The sequence below is a fragment of the Fukomys damarensis genome, unplaced genomic scaffold (assembly GCF_012274545.1).
Source record: "Fukomys damarensis isolate Sample0158 unplaced genomic scaffold, DMR_v1.0_HiC HiC_scaffold_32, whole genome shotgun sequence".
Taxonomy (NCBI): domain Eukaryota; kingdom Metazoa; phylum Chordata; class Mammalia; order Rodentia; family Bathyergidae; genus Fukomys; species Fukomys damarensis.
Window position 1 is genome coordinate 23801447 of NW_022900944.1, and position 15290 is coordinate 23816736.

At 50.9% G+C, this 15290-nt stretch overlaps 1 protein-coding gene across 3 annotated transcripts; it reads right to left on the minus strand.

The window, feature by feature from the left end:
• Positions 1-1000: 1000 nt before the first annotated feature.
• On the minus strand, positions 1001-14455 carry Slc38a7 (solute carrier family 38 member 7). 3 transcript variants are annotated; one of them, XM_010617170.3, is made up of 12 exons: positions 14153-14455; positions 13447-13568; positions 10122-10482; positions 9294-9492; positions 8941-9085; positions 7780-7878; positions 7028-7085; positions 6712-6826; positions 5200-5347; positions 4534-4733; positions 4298-4352; positions 1001-1353 (listed from the first exon to the last, which is right to left on the minus strand). In XM_010617170.3, the coding sequence occupies exons 3-12, from the start codon at positions 10389-10391 to the stop codon at positions 1251-1253; spliced, it is 1392 nt and encodes a 463-aa protein (XP_010615472.1). In that variant the 5' UTR covers positions 10392-10482; positions 13447-13568; positions 14153-14455; the 3' UTR covers positions 1001-1250. The 3 variants fall into 3 exon arrangements, with proteins under 3 accessions (XP_010615472.1, XP_010615471.1, XP_010615474.1); XM_010617169.3 differs by having other exon boundaries at positions 10122-10557; XM_010617172.3 differs by having other exon boundaries at positions 10122-10246; positions 14153-14444.
• Between the last annotated feature and the right edge of the window lie 835 nt (positions 14456-15290).

Below are 15290 nucleotides of genomic sequence, written 5' to 3' on the forward strand. Positions count from 1 at the left end.
GTCAAAGCAACCCAGCTGTCCCCGCTCTCTCTGGGTTGGCAGGGGAGGGGAAGAGCAGCAGCAGAGAGAAGCAATCGCTGAGAAAGAAGGTGTGTGAGGTTCACTTGGATTCTGGCAAGCCCACGTGGAGGGTCTGAAAGGTTCCCAGCTTCCTCTGTCACCCACCCTTGAGCCTCTGAAAATCGGAGAGAAAAGCAGACTCCCCTCTGCCCACGGGGAAATCAACAGAGGAGTATTCAGCACCACGGCACAGGCACCCCTGGCTTCAGAGCTGGGCTGGCACCATTTGTAAACATTAGACTTGGTGATGTCTGAGGACGGAGGAGGGCACTCAACCTGTACTCTCGGGTTTGGGAAACCTTCAGGATGGGTCCCTAGGACTTAAGGAATGTCAACCAGCCACAGGAAAGAGGCTACCAGGGCCGCTGCAGGGCCAGGAGGGGGTGGACAAGGCTGTATCTACCTGTCTCAGCTTGTGTACAACTTCAGTGCCCAGACCTCAGAAGAGGCCACCACTGGCCATGGCTGCTGATGGACTGGAGCCAACACTGAGCCTTGGGGTATTGAGCAAAGCCCCGTGCAGGACAGGCTGTTCTGGGGAAGATGCTGGACCTTTTGACCTTTTTTTTTTTGTTGTTGTTTTTGAGACAGGGTCTCACTATGTAGTTGAGATTGACCTGGAACTATGTAGCCCAGGCTGGTCTCGAACTCACAGTGAATTCCTGCCTCAGCCTCCCAAGTGCTGGGATTAAAGGCAAGCGCCACCATGTCTGGCTCCTTTTGGCATTTTTGACATGGTGTTTTTTCTTTTTTTTTTAGAAAGGGTCTCACTACATATTTCAGGCTCACCCTGAACTCACTATGTAGTCTTAGCTGGCCTTGAACTTGTGTCAGTCCTCTTGTCTCAGCCTCCTGAGTGCTGGGATTCAGGCATGTGCCACTATGCCTGAACTGGGACTCAGTTGTCACTCACGGGCTCCAGGCATGGAGAAATGGAGAGTTGGGAAACAAAGTTCCTTTATGACATGAGATGTTCCGCCACCATCCATGGCACTGCCAGGGCTGGCAGGGAGCTGGGTCTGAGCAGTCCACATGTGTGGGGCTGACTCTGCTCCAGCACGGCCCTTGGAAGATGTGCAGGGGTCATCCCACAAGTTGGAATGATGTTGGCCTTGGGGTGGGCCCACAGCTGTAAGAGACAGGTTCCTGGGTCCAATGGCCAAGGCCAGGTGCTTCTTTTGAGGCAGTGGTTATGCCAAGAGATCCACAAAGATGGCGTTGGCTGTGGTCTGGCCGAAGATGAAGGCTCCCAGAGTGACCAAGAGAACTCCGTAACTGACCAATGCCCACCAGCTGCAGGGTAGAGAAGAGGGGCCTCATCAGTCATCCTGTTTCGACTGTGGACTTGTGTACATAAACACACACACACCCATATATATACATATGTACACTTCAGTTCAGCACCATAACCACTTATAGTATTTCAAGTGGTAGTGCACTTTGGACTTCCCAAGGACTTTTTTCATAAAAAGGCATGAGGCCAGGTGTATTATCCTAGGGACAGGCAAGGAAACTAAGAGCTGATGGGATGACCTGACTGTTCACAGTATGCCAAGTAGAGGGCCAGGGTTAAATTGCAGATGTTCAACTGGGATGATGTTTAGGAAAAACAGGTGGCTTGAAATGTGATCCATTTCATTAAAAAAGAGGCAAAAAGCAGGGCTGGGAATTTAGCTCAGTGGTTCCACTGCCGGCCTCATAAGCACAAGGACCTAAGTTCGATCCCCGGTACAAAACAAACCAAAAAAAAAAGAAGTGGGCTGGGGATTTAGCTTAGTGGTTCTGGCGCCTGCCTCACAAGTGCAAGGACCTGAGTTCAATCCCCGGTACCAGGAAAAAAAAAAGCAGCAGCAGCAAAAAGCAAACATCTGGCCTAGGGATGTAGCTCAGTAGTAGAGCAGTGAGGCCCTGGGTTTAACCTCTAATACCGGAAAGAAATATAAAGTAAATACCTGCAAACATATGTATTAAAAACAGCAAGAGGGGCTGGGGATTTAGCTCAGTGGTGCTGCTGCCTGCCTGGCAAGCATAAGGACTTGAGTTTGATCCCTGGTACAAAACAAAACAAAACAAAAAAACCAAACAAAACAAAAAAAAAACAAAAAAAAAACAAGCCCGGCGTGGTGGCGCACGCCTGTAATCCCAGCACTCGGGAGGCTGAGGCAGAAGGATTGCTGTGAGTTCGAGACCAACCTGGGCTACATGGTGAGTTCCAGGTCAGTCTCAATACATAGTGAAACCCTGTCTCAAAAAACAACAAAAAAAACCCCAAAAAACAAAACCAGTAAGAGGATTGTATCATTTGGTATTGAGATTGTTTTTCTTTTCTTTTTTGGCACAAATGCTGTGTGTGTGTGTGTGTGTGTGTGTGTGTGTGTGTGTGTGTGTGTAGAATTATTATTTTTTTGTACTGGGAATTGAACTCGGGTCCCTGCACTTACAAAGCAGGTGCCAGGACCACTGAGCTAAACCCCTGGGCCCCTGCTGTATATTTTTAAAAATTTCTTTAATAAAAAAGTAGTATTACAGAATAATTGTCCTTTTGTTGGCAATGGGGTTCGAACTTGGATCCTTGTGCTTGTGAGGCAGGTGGCGGAACCACTGAGCTAAATCCCTGGCCCCAGAATAAGAGTTCTTAAAGCATGCAACCTTAAAAAAATCTCTACTATTCAGGGAAATGTGCATATTAAAGCAGTGTGATGCTTCTCATCCCCTAGCCTAACATAACTTTAAGTGATATGATCATTTTTTTTTTTTTGGTACCGGGGATCAAACTTGGGACCTTGCGCTGTAAATCAGATGGCGGAACCACTGAGCTAAATCCCCGGCTCTAGCCTAACATAACTTAAAATAGCTACTATATATAGCACTGGAGGAGGTGTGCTATCATTCACTGTTTCTGGGACTCTGGCACTGCCTTGAACCCATGTGCCAAAGTAAAATGAACATGACCTGTGACTCATTGCTCCCCAACTCTGACATTGGTGATCAAACCAGCTGTATCCCTGGCACTTTTTTTTTTTTGCACCAAGGATCGAACTCAGGTCCTTGTGTTTGCAAGGCAGGTGCCGGAACCACTAAGCTAAATCCCCAGCCCTTCCCTGGCACTTTTGGCACTAAGTTTCCTGCAGCAGGCATCCCTGCCCAGTAGTAGGAGGCTATGAGTGGCATGTGCTTATCTTCTATAATTTGGCTATATTGTTTTATATCGGGAGTCAGACCAAAGCTGTGTGTGGTTTAAATGGGCACATCAGCTGGCAGATTGGGCAGGTAAGCACCCCCCAAATGGCTGCCACAGAAACGTAGGCCCTGGTCTGTGAAGTGGCAGGGCTCTGCTCAGTTATGTGCAGCTAAGGTCAGCGTGACCCCTACTAAAACCCTTTCCCCTAAGTTACGTCTTCTCACTGACCCAATGGGTGCGTACTAATTGCACCTGGTCCCAGTACCCATTTGTTCTATCCAGGCAAGATAACCTGCTTACTCATTAACAACCTGCCTGGTGCCATCACGCCAGGTGTTCGGCAGTATTTCAATAGATGCCTTCAGAACATACCTTGCTCCCTATTCCTTCCCACGACTGTATTCAATAAATGGATGTGCCTGGGGCGTCTTTGCTGTCAGCAGCAGCACTGACCAGCATCTAAGACTCAGCTTCTGTCTGTTCTTGTTTTTGTTTTTGGTACCAGGGATTGAACTAGGGTCCTTGCGCTTGCAAGGCAGGCCACCGAACTGCTGAGCTAAATCCCCGGCCCCCCTTCTGTCTGTTCTTGAACTTACCTTTGTGTTGTGGTGGCTCACAGGCCAGAACCCATAGCAAGAGGTCTTGGTAACATCCCCTTCCCTGCTCCCTACAGTTTCCCAGGCTGGGCTTGAAGTTGCAACTGTCACACCTCAGCCTTCTGAGAAGCTGGGATTACAGGCACGTATCACTGCAAGTCCTGTGATTTTTTTTTTTTTTTCAGTGCTAAGGGATCGAAGCCAGCACCTGTGTACTGAGTTACATTCGAGCCTCTTTTTTTAGTTCTTTGAGAGGGTCTTGCTAAATCACTAAGTTGCCCAGGAACTGTGGCTGGAACTTGCGATGTTCTGCCTCAGCTGCCCAGAATGCTGGGATTATAGGTGTGTGCACCAACAGGTCCAGCTAAGTATACAAGTCTCTTGAATCCTACTTTAGGTCTCCTCCAGTCTCTCCACCCCAAACTCCCTGAGAGGACCTTCAGCACTGGTTCTGCTTTACCTGGCTGGTTTCACCTCCTCCATTTCAGAGAGTTTGGCTTGAATGAGGCACAGCCCTGGAAGAGAAGAAGTGGCCCTGCGTTTGTAGGGTGGGAACTCCCTCCCTCTGCCTAGCCCTCCCATCCTGACAGGTGGCCACTTTCCTGGGTAGGTTTGGAGCCAGTGGGGAGCGAAGGCCAGGGAGGCCTTGGGAGTCCATGATACGGGGCTATAAGCTGGGGGCACCAGGCTTTGCACCTGGGAAGACGAAGATGAAGCAGGCAGCCAGGCCTCCGATGACTGCGATGACCTTGCCGATGTCAGGGGTGAACAGTGCCAGCAGCAGGGTGAGCAGGAACCACACCAGCGTCTGCAGAACTCGCCGTCGCCGCTCTCGCCCCACGTCCTCCTCTACAGGCGTCCCCTGGTAGCGCAGCCACAGGCCTTCGACCACCGCCCTGCCCACGAGAGGAGGGGCTCATGTGACCTAATCACACCTCCTCAAGCTCGGGGCAGCCTGTGGGTAAGGCCGATTCCTGAGCCTTCCTTTCTTCTGTAACAGAGGCCAAATAGCACTGGCCTTAGTGCTTTGGGGTTGGATGAGACAGTGAATGCGAAGGGCCCAGTGCTCTGTTTCATCTCGTGGGATCCAGCACTATTAATCTTCAGAAGGAGCTGTCCTGGGTTTCCAAGAGGCTAGGAATCCATGTGACAGCTCAGGCAAGGATCTGGACTACAGAATCTTGGAGAACTCAGACTGCTCAGGACAAAGGTACCTGAGACCCAGCTTGGAATATGTGGGGGGACATCATGGGCATGGACTCTTTTCTATGGGCTTCAGTTCCTTCCCAGTGGGTTTCATAGAAGGCCAAGGACCATGCTGAAGGGCTTACAGGGGCCCTTGTGGGTGGGGAGGAACCTCACCGTCCACAGAAGTGAAGGATGGGGTAGGAGGTGAGCACACTGAGGATGATGAAGGCTCGGGCGACAGCCACAGCTACATCCTCTGAGGGATAGGACAGGAGCACGTCAGGGTCCACAGCAGCTCCAAAGGTCAGGAACCCACAGATGCCTGTGGGCAGGGACAAAGGGGCCAGGTCAGGCAACCCTGGGATTCTGGGAAGAGGGTGCACTGCCAACTGCTGCTTCGTGCAAATATCAGCAGGGGAGGACACTGGTAGCTCTGGAGGCTTGGACTAAGCCTCAGGCAGAGTCAAGATGGGGGCACCAGCCTCCCCGCAGCCTTCTCAGATGCCCCCTTGCTGGAAGCCCTCTCGTCCCCACACTGCTGTCTTTGTGAACTTAAACTTGGCCCGCACATCGCCGTCTCAGAATTTCGACATTCACTCTTCCATCTGCTCAGGTCTTCACGCTGCCACCTCACCTTTCAGGTCTTGGGTGAGATGTCCCCTCCTCAGACACCCTGCCGTGCCCATCTACCATTATCCCATCACTCGCTCATCACCCCCTTTTATTCTCTTCAGAGCACACATCTCTCTCTGAATTGCTTTTTTTTTTGGTACCAGGAATTGAATTCGGGACCTTGTGCTTGCAAGGCAGGTGGCACAACCACCGAGCTAAATCACTGGCCCTCTGAACTGCCTTTTTAACTGGTATAATCTTTGCCTCCCCAGCCAGAGCATGTGCCTCAGAAGAACAGGAACATGGCCTGTCTGCCTCTCACACTCCTAGCTGTGGCTTCAGAGGCAGGAACAGAACTGGCACAGGTGGCTCGGGTGCCCCTTCCCAGGCTCCCAGTCCTGCCCCCTCCCATCCAAACTATTACACGTGGTGCCAGAGTCCTCGTTCCCCAGCATACCCTCTTCTTAAAACACTTCCTCTCAGGATCCCAACAGCAGCTGGCTCTTCCTGCCACCTGCCCCCAACTTCCCCCACACCAGCTACACAGGCCTCCTTTCTGTCCCTGCCTCAGAAGCTTGGCTTTTGCAGTTCCTTGTCTGTGACACTCCCCAGCTTGGCATATTCTGGCTTTTTCTTATCATCCCTCTGCCTTCCCCAATGCCACCTATTTGGAGAGGAACCTTCTGTGAAAGCCACCCCCATCCAGTCCCACCCACCCCCTCCTGGTTTCACTGCCATGACGGCACCTGCCACTGTCTGGAAGTTATCGCTGATTCCTTTTTCTCTCTTGTACAACTGTTTCTTCAATGAGACTGCCACCCCCGCAGGGGCAGGACAAGGCCCATCCATCTCCATGGCATCCCCACACTGAGAACAGCTGTTGGCATTTACTAGGCACCCATTCAGAACTGATAAATGAATGGAGAGACACACCTCTTCCATCTTGGCAGAGGCGGCCCCAGGCAGCCCAAGTTCAAGCCAATGTCTACGGATCCTTTTGGGAATGCAGGGCTGTCTCCAGGAAAGGTGGGCCCAAGGATTAGAGGTACCAGGCCCTGGGAGGGGGGCACTCACCTGTGCCCATGTAGACAGCCAGGGCTATGACCATGGCAGCCGTCACCACCCCGCCCCAGGTCTTCACCTCAGGCTGCCGCATGCTGTTGAAGACGGGCACACTGCTCACATGGCACTGTCCGGGTGAAGAGCACAGCCATGGTGGGAAAGTGACCTCACCCCCAGTGACTTTCCAGAGGACGGTACCTTGGGGACAGAAGCTTCAGGGACTCCCATTTTATCCTTCCTCCCAGGACTCCCTTATGCTGCCCATAGCATGGGTTCTACCCCAGGGTGCAGATGAGCTGAGGGGGCACCAGGACCTTGCAGCTGGCACCTGAAATCCGAAGCAGATGGTGGGCATTGCATTGAACACAGCCATCCAGGAAGGCGGCCTGCGGACAAATACAAATGTGTGTCTGCCTGTGAACCCCTCAGAGCCACCAAATGTACCCTTATTCTTCATTCATCCCATGATGATCTCTAGCAACCAGCATTCTACACACCGAACACATAGTCTGAGACCAGAGAGAGAAGACCTCTCCATTTACAGTTCAGCAAATGAGGCTCTGAAAGGACTTTCTGGTACTAAAATCCAGAATCCCCAGCTCAAGGACTAGTACCTTTGTTTCTCTGGTATGTTCCATTAAAAAAAAAAAAGTGATAAAACAGATTCATCTGTATACAGAAAATATAAAAATTACAGATAGGTCTGGGGATTTAGCTTAGTGGTTCTGCCTTCTGCCTCATAAGCACAAGGGTCTGAGTTTGATCCCCATACCAAAAAGAAAAAAAATACAGATAAACACAAGCTGGAAAAATGTGCAACTGCTTCCTATCGATCCCCACAGTCTGGTGTCTCATCTCGCACCAGCTCATTTCTTGGATGTTGGTGGCAGAGTCTTCTCCTGCCTCTGGCTTTCACTCTTCCCTCCAGTAAGAGACCAGAACCTCTGCCGCCTTCTAGCCTGATGAGCTCAGAGGCTTCGGGAGAATTTACCTGTGTGGCAGTTTGATGCCTGACCCACAGCACCTTCTGGAGCCTAGATGGCAGTTTCTACCCTATGTTTCCCAGAGGCCTTCACCCACCTGGTTAAGATGTCCCCTGGGGTCATCTCTTTATCTGGCCAGATGTATTTGAGGATAACGATGGCAGTGACATACCAGGTTCCCACGACGCTCAGGAAGCTGCAGGAAGGAGAAACTGACTTCCAACTCCCTAGCCCCAGAGGCTCCCTGTCTGGTTTTATCCCTGGGGGTGGCCATCCCCAGCTACAGAGACCACGGGTGTCCAATGAACACTGGGAACTATGCCAAGCAAGGACTCGAGAGATGCCTGAGAAGTCAGTTTCAGAGAGACTTGCCATAGCTAGAAAGGGGCTAGACAGCCAACAGGGACCTGAGTGGCATTTCTGGACATTGGGAATTGCACTGACTCAACTCCACAGCTCGGAGAACTGGGCTCCAAAGCACATTTACAACTTCAATCAGAGGAGCCAAGCCTTGGCCTGCTAGCAGGCCATCCTCTGGGCCAGGCCTGGGAGAACCAGGACCTACTGAAGCTAAAGGGCAAGAGCACAAATATGATGCCAATAATAATTCGGGTGTGGTGGCACATGCCTATAATCCCAGCACTTGGGAGGCTGAGGCAGGAGGATCATTGTGAGTTCAAGACTAGCCTGGGCTACATAGTGATTTCCAGGTCAGTCTCAACTACATAGTAAGACCCAGTCTCAAAAAGCCAAAAAAAAAAATCCCAAAAAACAACAACAACAAAAAACAAATGCCAATAGTGCTGGGAATGTGGAGATGGCTGAGTGTGACCCCTTCCTTTACAGACTGGAAAACAGTATAGAGCCCCACAGTTGTTCAGATTTAAGACAGGAAGCCAGGCTTCTCCCTTCATGCTGAGTTGTATGGAAGATGTTGGTAGGTGGAGGATCTCAAATGATCACAAATCCTGTTCTCTCAGGGAAAACCAAGGCCAGGGCTGGCAGGACACCCTCACATTCCCATCCATCAGCCGTCTCTGACAAGGACATTTAGAACTGAATCTCTCATTGATGCCAATAGCTGCTGTCTTTCCCAATAGGGACAGAAAAGAAAGGTCTTAGGCCTGACACCCCACATCGCACACTTTGCTCCCCGAGCAGGCAAGGGGTCATGGAGAAGAGCAACCAGCAGTCACCAGGTCTCTAGCTGCCTGTGGTCAGAGCTTGTCTGGCCCAGGCTAGGGTGGGGCCTCCGAACCTGGCATATTTCTGGAAGCCAATCTCCCTGGGGATGGAGAGGGGCAGTATGAATAGGAAGGCAGTCAGGCTGATGGTGAACTTGCGGTCTGTGTACCAGGAGCTGCTGATGGCCTCCTCAGGCTCCTTTGCCATCACCGCTATAACTGCATAGGAAGAAGGAAATGTCATGCCAGGCCACCACAGGGTGTGGCCCTCTGCTTTGCTGGGCCTCAGGACCTCCCTCAATGGGCCCAGTAGCCTGGAGGAGGATTTCCACATGAAGGCCAAGTAAGTGTACAGCTTTTCCCACCACCCTACGATCCCCAGGGCCAAGAGGGAGGGCTCGAGTGAGCATGCTGGGGAGAACCTCACTCTTGTCTTGCTGGTCACCAATGATGATGAGGAAAGCAATACAGGTGCCAAAGGTGTAGGTGGCGATGGCCACCTCGCACAGCACGCCTGTCAGCTTGCCACACACGGCCCACACCACCTCCTGATAGGTCCTCTCATTGCTGGCCTGGGAGCAGTAGGCCAGGATGACGAGGCCGCTGATGATGAAAACCAGCATGCCCTGCAGCAAGAACAAAACAAGGGGTGTAGGGAAGGCCTGGGAGCCAAGCTCAGCATTTACTGGGCCAGGGCCCAAAGTGAGTTTGGCAAATGGGGTCTCATCTTGAAAGGAAATTTGAATAGACTGCTGGAGGTTGCCAAGTTGAGATTTTCTTTAAACACAAAAAGTTTTGTGAAATATTTCAAACACATATGAGTAGAGAGAATAGTAGAGTGGACTCTCACTGGCCCATTACTCAGCTTCAGAAATAACCAATTCATGTTGTCTCTTATTCCCCTTCCCCCTCTGGATTAGTCTGAAGCCAATGTAAGCTATCTTGTCATTTCATCAGTATATTCATCAGTAGTTCTCTAAGAAAGGGTCCTCTTTTTTTAAAAAACATAGCCATAAAATCCATGCAACACCTAAAAAATTAAATTTGCATCGATGTTCAAATCTCTTTGATGGGGAAGACGTTTGAATCCTCACTGGGGCTCATACTAAAGGGTGTTGGAATACAATGGGAACATCTGCATGTGTAACAGAAAGAATGGCAGTCTCTGCTTCTGCTGACCATGCCCAAACCACAGCCTCCCGGTGAAGCAGAGAGCTCACACACGCGGCATTGTGCCGTCAGCCTGGGCACTCACCATCTGCAGCATGATGCCAGCAGCCACGCCCCCTGCAGTGCTGAAGGCTGCTGGGAAGTTGAGCAGTCCTGCGCCCAGGCAGGCATTGACCACGATGAAGATGGCCCCAAGCGTGGAAGTGGTGCCTGTGTCAGGGCCCCCAGGAGAGGCGTCACCCTCTCTCTTGGGGACGGTGTCCACACAGGGACTCTGCAGCAGACGAGCTCGCTCCCCAGCATCCGTGCTTGGGCCCCACTCGCTGTAGTCACTGTTGATGCTGACCTGGGCCATGGCACTGAGAGCCCTCTTCCTGCAAGGGCTGTGGGCTCTGCCTCACGACCACATCCCAGGCGTAGCGGAGGGAATCCTTGCCTGTTCAAGTCTGTTATTTTATGGAAATTCTTTTCAGCGTAGATGGGATAAAGGCAAGTACTTCTGATATCCTGAAATACAGAGGCTGGGGCACAGGAAGGTAAAACAACTCTGCCAAGATCAAAAGGTAGCCAGTTGAATGCCTGTAATCCCAGCATTCTGGGAAGCTGAGGCAGGAAGATTGCCAGTTCAAGCCCAGCTTGGGAAACCTAGTGAGATCCTATCTCAAATTAAAAAATAAAAGGGCCAGGGATATAGCTCAGTGTGAAGGCTCTGGGTTGACTACCCAGTACTACGTTATGTGGAGTGGCAGACACATAAATGTGTCAGATGCAAACCCTGCTTGTTGTAGTCTTACAGGACCTGTAGGGAAAATATACCTGAACATAAAGAGAGGGTGCTAACAGGCTGGCAGTAGAGAGGCCCCAGTGATCAGGCAGGTCACAGCTATACCTTATCTCATTCATTCCTATGGCAGTCTTGTCAAAACTTTCATAGAGACAAATTACTGATCTAGGGTCAAACATCGGCCAGCTGACACACACAATTTGGACCCGTGTCTGTGTGTCTTCCTGCCAGTTTCCACACCACAGGGTCCTACAAGGATCTCTCCGCAGGAACTGTGGGTGTTTCAGTGCATCCCAGCCCAGGGCACCTGCCTGCAGTCCAGACACTAAAATCATGTGTGGCTTTCAAGGCCCTCAAAATTCAGGCCAATTCTGACTCCTTTCCCACAAGACAAGTTCCCCACACCTTTCGCATGTGTCCTCAGGAAGATGACCAATAATCCTACCCTCTCGGGGATGGGGTCCACACAGGGACTCGGCTCCCAGCCCCTCTTCGCCAGCCCCTTCTCAGGTCCCCTTTCTTCCCACTTTATCAGACGCTCACAGAGGCTTTCTTGGAGCCACATGAGGGGCTAGCACTGCTCAGCCTGGTTTCCTTTTGGCTTTCTCTCAAGTACTACCACTTCACGGCACCAGGATCGCTCTTCTGGGCCAGAGTAGAAGGCTCTGAGGCTGAACATTAACTGACCACCATTGTGATGGCTATGGAATGCTTTACCTCATTTAATCTTCGATACAGTCCTAAAAGGAGACATAACAGCTACTCCTTTACCCAGGAGGAAACTGAACTCTAGGGGCATTAAGCCATTCGGCATTCTACATGGAGTCATACAGCAATAAGTGATGGAGATGGGATTTAAAAACGAGGTCTGAATCCCTAGTACCACAAAGAAACAAACAATGACAGCAACATCAACAACAACAAAACCCCAGCCCGTCTGGTCCTAGAGCATCTATCTGTTTGTGTTTGTGTCACCCCTGGGCACCAGGGACATAGTTGAACTCAGATATCATGCTTGCCACCTGACTGACTCTTTTCATTCCAGGAAAACATAGATGAACTGCAGTTTTCCCCTCAGCTTTGGCCTTTTCTTGAAAACCAGGAAGAAGTCTATTCTTTCCAGAATATTTTGAGGTACTCTGAGGAATCCAGCCCTGAAAACTGACCCTCACTATTCTCAAGGCTCAGCTACAGCCAAGACCCTTGAGAGAAATGACAGTTGTAAAGAACCAAGCCCAAACTCAGCTCAAGAGCTGACCTGAGCACGCAGAGTCTGTGATATGGGATTTGGATTGGGCTCTAAAGTCTCACTGCTGACTCTTCCACTTCCCAGCTGTATGACCTCGGGCAAGTCACATCACACCTCTAAGCCTTTACACCATAAGTTCCTATGAGGACTGAGGGATGAGCACTCAATAAATGGTCATAGGGCTGGGGATATAATTCAGTGGTGCAGGTGCTTAGCACTTGTGAGGCCCTGTGTTCAATCCCTAGCAACCCCCTGACCCAGAAGGGGTCATAACTTGTGTTATGTTTGCAAATGTCCCTTCCATTCTGCTCATCCTCCACAATGCCTAAGAATCTGCAAACCTGAGCAAGCAGAGAGCAAATAATCATCAAACTGGGGCCTGGTGCTATGTGGCAGGTAACAATGGGCACAAAGGCATTGGAACAGCTAAGGGGAAGAAGAGCAAGGTGAAGGTCAAATTAGAAGGGCAGGTACTGGGCTGGGGAGGTAGAACATATGCTCAACACATACAAACAAGGCCTTGGGTTCAATCCCCAGCATGCAGTCTCTGAAAAAATGAGCAGAGGCTGATGAGTAATGAGGAGCCCTGAGCCATCTTCCAAGTGTAGCTTTTGATTAGTTACCATCTGGGCTGGCAAAATCCACCGGACCCCTTTTCCCAGTCTCTACCTTCCTAAGTCTTGATCGCAGGGTATTCAGATAAAAGTCATTCTATTCTGCACTTCTCCCTCTCTGGCTTACTCTCTGTGGCCCATAGGAAGAGAAATAAACTGATCAGGTCCTACCAAAAGAGCAACCTAACCACTGTCAATCACACAGCCGTTCTCTCTGCTGTGTCAACCCTCTGGGGGGTCTAGAATGGCTTCTGGGGCTCCCTGAGATGCTTCCTAGTTGCTTTTCCCTGTGATGGCACGATCAAAGCTGGGAAGTGTGCCTTCTTGAGACAGAAAGGAGAAAATGCAAGTGCAGGGCACACAGTCCTCTGTTGCTCCCAGATTCAGAAAGATGAGACCTCAGCACAGCACTTCATCCTCTTACACAACCTGTCCCTCAATCAACAACTCAGCAAAAAAATCAAAGCAGTGAGTAGTGAAGGCAGAGTCTCGGGACTCCCAGGATTCCAGACTGACTCCAGAGCAGTCTGAGCCCACCTCTCCCACCTATTCACACCATGAGGTCGACTGGGTGACATGTCCAAGTCATAGGCCCAGGGGAGCTCCTGACTCTCCAGGGAGCAGATTTCCTTTTGCCCTCACACCACCCTACCCCAGTGCTTCCACCACATTTGAGCTCAAGCTGAGGAGCTCACAGATCTGGGTGGCTGAGTGTCCCCCCATCTCCACCACCCATTATTCAGCTCCCCTGTTCCCAGCTTACCTGCTCTATCAAACTACTTGGCTATGGCGGAAGGTGGTTGGTTCTTCTCCCTAGAAGGCTGGGATCTGGTTCTCCTCGCTTCCCTCTAGGCTCAAGTTCTTTCTCAAGACTTTACCTAAAATCTTCAGTCAGCATAGAGCAGAGTTTAGGATGTTTCTGAGCTGGCTCAACAGAGAGGGAAGGGGAACTGGGCAGCTCTGACATCAACTCAGAATGGAGCGCCAGAGGGAATAGGGGAAAGCCTCACTGAGGGAGACATAAGACTAAAGTCTCAGTGGGTACTTGGCAGGGTCACAGCTACAAGCCTGGCTTCCATATGCTCTAGACTTAGATGTAACCATGGCAGCAGGCCCCTCAGATCCCACCCGGGGCGGCTTCTCAATCCAGCCTGAAGTTTGAGACCTACTATGGAGGGGCTGGGCTGCATTATTGGTGGGTCAGGAGCGCGGAGGGGGCGATTCCCAGGCCTGAAGTGAGACCTGTAGGCAACGTTGGCCAACTAGGTAGGGAATCCCGGGACTCGATCCTGGCCTAGGGTTAGGTGGAGTCCGGTGCAGCACGGCCGGTGCCACAAAGGGCGGACGTGGGGCGAGGCTGGGTCTGGAGCCCTGCAGGAAACGGATCTGGGTTCTGCCTTGGAGGCGGGCTCTAGGGACCCTGGTACCAACGCATCCACCCTCCACGGCTCCCACCTCCTGCCACCTACCTAGTGTACCTCATTCCCGTGCTGGCGGCGGAGGCACGTGAGCACGGATCACATGACAGTCCAGTTCGGGAGCCAGCCGCAGTTCACCTTGGGAGTTGTAGTTTCCAGTAAGTGTCAGTCTTGGAAAACCAGCTCTCTGAGTTATCTGCCTGACAGCATTGTCCTGAGCCAACCTGGCCCTCAGCCAGCCCCCGTTTATTCGGCAATTTTTAAGTCTGGTCTCTTGGCCAAGCCAGACACTGCCCTCTCCTTGGAAGAGCGTTAGGAGGTTTGGCAAAGTCCACATTCCGGGGCGGAGGGCCAGAGCTATTTGGCTTCACTGACCTTCCCAGCCTCTGCCAGTATATTCATGCCCACTGGCCAGTGTCCCTGGAGTTTGCCTTAATGAGATTGTGGGTGACAATTTTCACCTCCTTGAGCCCTGTTCTTTCCTAAAAAAAGGAGGACTGGCCTGGGTATTGTTTCTGGCCACCGACTGGGACCTAGATTCTAGAACATTTCTGAGACATTGTAGGCTCCCAATAAACATCTATTGAATGAAGGAATGGATGTCCAGGGTCATGGATTCTGTTCTTGACTGTGTCTCGCATAACTTGTTGCATTATCTCTGGCATTTTGATTTCCTCTTCTGTGAGTTGATGGGCTTTTTACCACACCTGCCTCTCCACTGCATCAGAGGTCATTACTGGTAAGGAAATATGGGGTGTGGCTTGTCTCTCTCTTTTTTTTTGGCACCAGGGATCAAACTTGGGTCCTCGCACTTGCGAGGCAGGCAGCAGAATCACTGAGCTAAATCCCTGACCACCAAGTATCGTTTTTAAAGTTGGAGATGCTATTGAGATCATTGTAGATTCACATGCCTTTTAATTTTGGGGGTGGTGGTGCATGGGATTGAACTCAGGTCCTTGTGCTTGTGAGGCAGGTGGTGGCACCACTGAGCTAAATCCCAAGACCTAAAAAAAAAAAAAAATTTTTTTTTTGGTTTTTTTGAAACAGGGTCTCACTACATAGTTGAGACTGACCTAGAATTCACTATGTGGCCCAGGCTGGTCTCGAACTCACAGTGATCCTCCTGCCTCAGCCTCCCAAGTGCTGGGATTACAGGTGTGCGCCACCACGCCTGGCATTGACTTTCAAT